This window comes from Thunnus maccoyii, chromosome 10, assembly GCF_910596095.1.
Source record: "Thunnus maccoyii chromosome 10, fThuMac1.1, whole genome shotgun sequence".
NCBI lineage: Eukaryota > Metazoa > Chordata > Actinopteri > Scombriformes > Scombridae > Thunnus > Thunnus maccoyii.
In genome coordinates, this window is record NC_056542.1 from 16,440,643 (window position 1) to 16,448,824 (window position 8,182).

The window sequence follows — 8,182 nt, forward strand, 5'->3', positions numbered from 1 at the left end:
CAGAAGCAAAATATTGTGCTTTTTACATTTTCTGACTGCTGGAGTTACTGGTGACTTTTTCAGATTATAATATAATAATGTTATGATCTACAATAATATTATCTGTAATAACATAGCTTTGACAGAAGGTTCTGCTATAAAATGGGTACTTTTACCTCTGATACTTTAAGTACATTTGCTGATAATATAGTACTTTTACTTAAAGAACATTTTGAATACATGAATTTCAACAGTAATTGAGTATTTTCACCATGTGGTGTTGCTACTTCTACATGAGAGTTTGAATACCCCTAACACTACTGCAATATGTCAGGCTATATTTAAAGTGAAAATATAGGTTACACAATTGTCCCAACGCAGGGTCAGCATCTGTGTTATTGTGAAAAGTGTTGATGATCATAGGGGCCCACAGGTGTCTGGTGGAGGGTCCAGTACAATAGGCAGTGCAATTGTAATAATTTTGGCCCCAATTTTTGTTTTCAATTAATATTACAATTTACAAAAGGTAAAAAAGAATGACAACATGTGCACTTTTGGTTTCCAGAGCCAAAAGACATGTCTCTAAACTGCTCATTTTGTATGACCAACAGCCAAAAAACAGATATGATGTTGAAGGTCAAAGCTGAAAAAGAAATGTCTACTATTTTTACTTGATGGATTTTCATATTTGTCTTTAAATTACTAATCAATAACCATTTCAGTGCTGAATTATTTTGTGACAGAAAGCAACTTACAGTAATATTCTTTCAGGATCTCCATTCCTATCCTCCTATCAAGGATTATTTATGTTTAAAGATGATAGATAGTAAATGTGAAATATGCTATTTAGATTTCAAAGAGAGAATTGCAGTTTTCTATACTAACATAATAACATATAACATCCTACTATACTAAAATTTTAAGTTTGGAAATCTGTTCTGGTAGTGCATCATTGCATAGCTTGTTGCAGGTGGCTTTAACTGAAAGTTAAAAAAACTGCCCACACCTCTACTCCCCAACCCCCCTTCCTCAAACCCAACTTGACCACATGACTCTTCTGGGGAAAAGAAAAAATTAACTGCTGGTGTTCATTTGTCCTGCATCCCCCACCCAACACACAAACACACGCACACACACCAAAAAAGGTTTTTCGACACTGAGGTAGCATTTCCATCTGCACTTTACTGAGGTTAAAGATGTGAGGGGCCCTCAGAAGACCACCAGGCATATGCTATGATGAGCCCATACACTCAGAAACCACACATCAGACCAAACTGTGTGAGAGTTGAAGTTAAATGCAGCTATATGTAGGCAGGGTGTGTATACTTGTAACCAATAATTTACTGCAAAACCCAAAACTCACTCAGCAGCACCTGCTAATAAGTAAAACGTTGTATTTAAAAAGGATGCAACAAGAATTTACTTTGTAACTGTCACATTCATTTCAACGATTATTCAGACGTCACAGGCCGTTTACGTGATGATAAGAAAAGCTATGGTATTGCTAAAGAGTATTATAAGCAATAATTCACCAATATAACAAGCACTCACTGAAAAAAAGTAAATATTAATGGAATAACAGGTGAATTTTAAGCTCCTTTTAGGCTTGAATCCAGCGAAAATGAATTACCATGTCTGATGAATGTCAGCATTAGATGCCACTTTGTTAGCAGTTGCTCAAATGTTTGCTTTCAAAATAAATATCTTGGCTCAGTTATCTGACAGTTAAGGTAGAAATAAGAGCAGGAAGGCTTCCCTCTGAGTTTTTAGTAACACATGAATGTCTTAACTTGGCTTCAGCTGACTGGGTGGGTAACATTTTGACAAAGCGACCATGCCCTCTTTAAAAAAAAAAACATTTTTAAAAATGCCACAAATTTCTGCTTTTATGTTTTCACAGTTGTCATGTGACAGTCTAAAATAGTGAGGTGTCTTTATTTCCTACACCCACCATGTTAACACAATGTAACGGCAACAGCAGGAGGTGTTTGCGGGGACATTAACGTTACATTAAGATGTGATCAAAGAATGCAACAGTGTCCTCAACCTATAGTCAGTACAGTAGGTGTATAATCAAAAATACTGCTCTATATGCTTTCAGGTTTCGGTCATAAGCACACATTTTTGACACCGTGGTCGGCAGTAGCTGCTAGAGCAGAACAGATCTCTGTGATGTGGACAGTGTTACTTATTATGGCTTATTGCGGCAGGCCTCAGCCATTTCTGACTGTTGAAACATGCTCAAAGAGTCAGAGTGAGTGAGAAAAACCAGCATTTTAAAAAGATAACATTCACCAAAATGATGGTTTAGGAGCCTCTTGTGTCTATATTTTAAGTCACTATGTATGGCAAATCTTCACTTCATATTAAAATATAACCACATCCACCACAAGGAGGGGCAACAGTTTACAGCCTACGCCTGTCCAAATTAAAGTGTAAACTAAAATGTTTAAGCACGAAGCATGAAACTCAGTCTTGTTAGCTGAAATGTTATAAAAACAAGATCTCCTGATTGCACCTGTTATTAAAGTGACAGCTAAAACTGAGGTATATATAAAATCCATACATCTTCCAAGTGCTTAAATTCAAAAAGCATCACAGGGCATTCTGCAGTGCTCTTTGGTAAATTACTTAAACACACAATTTTTGTACCAAATTCTGACTTTTATTAAATATTGCAATATGAGTATCTGTCAGTTAAACTTTATGTAATTTACCAAATATACTGTTTGTAGCATTAGCAGTTAAACTATCAAGTTTGATAAGTGGATTAATTAAAACGTGGTTTAGATATAGTTAAGGGTGCTATGGTGGTCTACGTACAATATTTTAAAAACTTACATTTTTATCATACTAAGAGAAAATCTTTTGAATGTAGGTGCATTTCCAGTATGATCCAGTCTTTTTAGGAAAGTCCAGAGGCAAAAATCTCAGTGTGTAAACAAAAAAAAGAAAGGAAAACAATACCATTTTATTCTCTGTTGACAAACAAATAAAGACATGGTTTGTTTAATTTAGAATACCCTTAGGTAAGGCTTTATTGTAGGAAACCAAATATTCATGTACAGTACATTTTGAGCAATAATCTCCATAAATATTGGCAAAGTTACAATAAATAACCCATAGTTTGATAAATAATGTTTAGATATGTACTGTTGATGAGTTACTAAGCAGAGGTAGTTAAGTAAAAGGTACTTCATGAAACTGTACAGTTTGTTAGTAATAACATTTTGGCCAGCTGATGCATAAATATTAAGGTTTAATAAAAAAAAACAAAAAAACCCCCCCAAAAAAACAGCTATGTTATATTTAGAGAAGTTAATCTCTTATGTACCCACACTAACAAAAAACTACTCCAAACCAATGACACACTCACACATACTCACACACACACATTGGTTATGGCCTCATTTTGCTGACACCCAGTGTCTGGGTAGGTGGTGTGCTGGTGTGTTATTGTTACACTCCCAGTAGGTGGCTGACATTGACTGACAGGAACAGTGCTGCAGGAGGAGCATGAAAGAAAACAGAATAATGACAATACAGAAGCCCGAAGAGCAGAAACTAACTATACGTTTTCACGCCGACATGTCCAATGAACACATTATGTGTATGAATGTACGTTACCTGTTGCTTCTGTGTGCAGTTTGGAGCCGTCGGTGCTGGTCACTTTACATGAAATAAATGTTTTTCTGCCTTCCTTCTTATCCAGGGAGGATTCGAGCAACACTGTACTTCCCAGTGGGATGGGGCTTGGGACAAGACAACTGTTTGTTAGGGCAAATTGACCATGAATTATAGTAGTCATCCAGGATGAAGATGTTTTGCGCTAATGTACTGCTTCCTGGCATTATTATTATCATTATTTTGATATCTGGGTTAAGGAGAGCACAGTCTTTGAAATTCAACCCAAAGCAAATGTCTAACGACTCTTGATTGAACACAATGAACAAACCAGAGTATTTGGACTGACTTTGTGAGGGTAACACTGTTATTGCAACTACTGGTGCAATTGTATGCAGGGACTCCGCACCACCTAAACAGCACACATCATATTCCCTTAAACCCCACATAAATGAGGCAACACAGACACACAGACCCTGACGGCTCATCCCATGCACCCATTACTGAGATGAGATGATAGCAGTAACATCAGGGTATTATTATTATATTGAATAGAGAGTGTTCAAAATTTACAGAAAACTACTGTCATTATACTAACCAATTAAAAACTTATTTAGCATTTCTACTAAGGCATTTCACATTTTGATGCATATTTAAACAGAGCTACAAACATGAATTCTGCTGAATTACATATGACAATAAACAAAATCTATTTATGCAACAAATTTACTGATGCATGTCAATATACATATATTCTTACCTGCGGTAATTGATGTTGAGGTTGGCAGTCATAACAGGTCCAGAGAGGTAAGTAGCATGAGTCCCAGTGACAGAGTCAAGCATAGTGGCTATCGCCCCCCCGTGGACATGTCTGGAAATACATACACTTCCTATTAGACATCAAATCTAAATGACTTTAAAGGTGTTGTTTGATGAAATTTGAAAAAATAAAACTAGCACATTTTATGAAGTCATTTTTTCAAATGGTAAAAAAGTGTATTCAAAGTAAGATTACTGCGTTGTTTTCAGTATGGATTACAGTTAAGTGGAAGCAGAATGTGAAAACACAACAAGCGCAGACATCTATACACAAATTTGTACAACATCCAAAAGTTATCTCACCCTGGTGGCCCTTCCAGTAGGTGTCCAGCCTGGAAAATGCACACAGACCTCTGCTCCACTTTGTTAACAAACATAACATACTCAAATGCTGCCCCTGCAGTTTTGATGTTCCGGGTAAAAAGACGGGCCTTTGACTGGATGATCTTACTGAGATATACTCCACCTGAGGGGAAAACACATGAGTGAAGAGTCAGCAGCTAACAGAGCAGCCCAGAGGGGAAAAAACAAATAGATGGAGGTGCAAGCAGAGGATGAAGGGTATCAAACATTTTTATTTTGAGATTTCATATTTCTTAATGATTAGTAAAAAATTAGTGTTACGGTCCAGATGGTAGATAGATGTTACAAATTACAATTTTATCTGATCCAGATGTCAAACCAGTGTGTATATATGGGATGAAAGATGGAACAATGAATATCAGGACATGTCAAGATTTAAAAAAAAGATTAATATCGTTTTATTCATATATATTATTTATTATTGCAATGTTCATATCAGCACATGCCTAGTTCCAACTTTATTGTGGTTTAAAAAATACAATATAATTTATAATAATATAAAATCTTATTATGCTTTGAAAAACATGGAAGTTTGATCATTTCACACCTTCCTCTGTACATGTTCATAGTACGTTTGTGTATTTGTGTGTCTTAAAGCTGCATAGCTCAAAATTAAATGTTAACTTAGAAATGGTGAAACTGAATATTTGCAGACTTAGCTGGTGATATGTTATACTGGCAGGCTGATACTATGGGATGTGTGAACCATTTTAAGTTTCATGATAGTCATACCTTCAGTTGCAGCATCACCATGAAGCAGTTTAGCTTAAAGTCTGACAACACTTTGCAAATAGAAGCCTTTAAAGGTTGTTCAAGTCAGCAAATTATTCAAAAAAGTTTGAGCCCACTATAGACATATATTCAGTTAGGTGATAAGTAATGTCCACTCAAACTAGTCATGACCAAACTGTGCCCTTCAACAACATGTAAAGATACCCTTGTGGAGTAGTCTTATTTATGAGTGTTTGTCTTACACATACATGCAGGAGCGTGCACACGGGTGACAAGGCCACAAGGCAGGAAAAGAAGACGATTGCAAAATTCATGTAAACAATGTAGGATTTTAAATATTTAGAAAAATCTGCTTTGCAAATGTTTCATGAAGGAGGGACACACACTCAAAACTCCTTGAGGACTAACAATGTGTTAGATACACACAATGCATTCTAGTGAGTTACACGCAATGAAAACATAAATTTTGTTTGTTTACAAGAAAACTCCACAGGGCACTTTTAAACAATAAATGGATATTTTGTTACAATACAACAGAAGAAAGTTTGACCCCTTGATTGTTGCCAAAAACTCAAATTCCATCTCTGTTCTCACTGTTCAGTACTTCATGAACAACAACAAACTGGAAGTCACACAAGCATATCACAGACATTTGCTTAAGCAAACTAGAAACCACACCCTGTACTTTTACCTGTAGCATACTTAAGGGATCGATTGTAGCTTGGCAGTCTCCTCCATGGCCCTCTCTGTTTCTCTCCACCTTCTGTTTCCACCTCACACTGGCTGTTGTAGTGCTCATACAACTGCATCATTTCTGAGCTCCATGAAGAGTTAGGCAGGCTGTAATCCCGGGGCGTGGAGGAAAAGGGCCATGGCAGCGCCTGCCAAACAGGGAAATACATCACAACCTTAGTCTAGTCTACTAACTTATGTGGGTCTAAAAAGGCTGTGGGTAAAGTTAGTGGTGGGACAATGTGTTGATACAGGACGTGTCACTGGGAGTGGTGGAAAGTAACTAAGTACATTTTTTCAAGTACTGTACTTAAGTACAATTTTGAGGTACCTGTACTTTGAGTTTTTCCATTTTATCTACTTTATACTTCCACTCCGCTACATCTCAGAGGGAAATATTGTGCTTACTACTCCACTACATTTATTTGACAGCTTTTTTCAGATAAAGATTTGACACAATGGATAATATAGCAAGCTTTTAAAATACAACACATTGTTAAAGATGAAACCAGTGGTTTCCGGCTACTGTTGTAGCTGTTGAGGCGGAGCTAGTTTGAACTACTGGGTACTACAACCTAGGGGTGACCAGATAAATCTGAGGGGTCATGAGATGATTAATGGGAGAAGAAAGAAGAAAAAACAAAGTTCTGATACACAAATCTGTTTTCAGTTTGTTGACTTATTCTCTAATCTTTGATTTTTGGTGAAATATTGGATCATTTGAACATTTATTGAAATGAAACCATGTGAGAAGTTTAGAGGGAAAAATCACTATTTGGTGGAGCTCTTAACAACTCATAGACATCTGAAAGTACAGTACTTGAGTAAATGTACTTTGTTATTTTCCACCATTGACTGTATGTAGTACTACTGCTTTACACTGTATCACAGGCTAAGTAAGCCCATCAGTTTGATCATGAAGCGAGCAAGATTATATTTTGATCTATTTGATTTTATTGCTGTCCGCTGTGGAGAAGTACAGTCACATCATTACAGCTGAGAAACACCTAGGAGGAGAGAAAAAGCTGAGAATGAAGCCACAGATATCACATGGCACACAGATATAAACTGATAAAGACACTGTCATCAAAACAGCTTTATCTACCTACCGCCATGGTCCGTATGAAACTGGTCCTGAATGACACGCAGGTAACCGGATGGGCGAATTGAGACTTAATGGCTGGGAGTGAGCCAAGGCTCTGACAGACCCTGAATATCCTTACGAGGCTCCTTGCCATTTTATACACAGTTTAAAATAACGAGGATGATGTAAAAGCTTGTACAGCTGCCTGTATTTTGAGGCAGCGTTCGATAAGCTAAACGTTTGAAGTTAACGGTTATAAGACAAACCTGCCGTTAGCTTTGGCACCGTAACAAACTACTACCGCTGTAATGGATACTGAGCTGCTTTATAAGTTACAGTAAGCATGTTTTTAAACACACGTTTGTGTTCAGCTATGTCGGAAAATGAAATATACGCCCAGCTGCTACACACTGCGGTTACGTTATGTAGTTGCCGGTGACTTTCATGCAACTTCCGGCACGAGGGTAATTTATATCACGTGGTTTACAACTTGCATTGTAATTGGCTGTGGAGGAGAGTCGTTTCCTGTAATATCTGTGTTCCCATAGCAACCTACATTGTTTTTTTCTTTTTGTTAAGTTGCAAAGCACAACCAAGATAGCAAAATTGCTGTGACCCAGATCCGGCCCACACCCGACACTTTCGGCACTTTCATCCGGCCCTCATACCGCGTAGAATGATGGTGCTTAGGCGGTTCACTCCTGTTTCCCAGATCTGGGCCACAAGCAACCCATATCAATGCCGTATGTCAACCAAGAACACACCAGATAAACCAGAACAGACCCAGCGAGAGCACCGCATCTTTACCAAAAAAGGCCCACATTTGATTTGGGATATTTGGGCCATATT

At 37.4% G+C, this 8,182-nt stretch overlaps 1 protein-coding gene across 1 annotated transcript; it reads right to left on the bottom strand.

Annotated features, from left to right (window-relative positions):
* Positions 1 to 2,983: 2,983 nt before the first annotated feature.
* Positions 2,984 to 7,783, bottom strand: them4 (thioesterase superfamily member 4). Its single transcript, XM_042424331.1, has 6 exons — positions 7,359 to 7,783; positions 6,209 to 6,398; positions 4,726 to 4,888; positions 4,364 to 4,474; positions 3,607 to 3,731; positions 2,984 to 3,482 (listed from the first exon to the last, which is right to left on the bottom strand). The coding sequence occupies exons 1-6, from the start codon at positions 7,485 to 7,487 to the stop codon at positions 3,439 to 3,441; spliced, it is 762 nt and encodes a 253-aa protein (XP_042280265.1). The 5' UTR covers positions 7,488 to 7,783; the 3' UTR covers positions 2,984 to 3,438.
* Between the last annotated feature and the right edge of the window lie 399 nt (positions 7,784 to 8,182).

Coding starts and splice junctions, on each gene's coding strand:
- them4 (XM_042424331.1), bottom strand. CDS start 7,487: ATGGCAAGGAGCCTCGTAAGGATATTCAGGGTCTGTCAGAGCCTTGGC. Junction 6,399..7,358: donor GTTTCATACGGACCATGGCG/GTAGGTAGATAA, acceptor CCTGTTTGGCAG/GCGCTGCCATGGCCCTTTTC. Junction 3,732..4,363: donor CTCAACATCAATTACCGCAG/GTAAGAATATAT, acceptor TCTTGTCCCAAG/CCCCATCCCACTGGGAAGTA.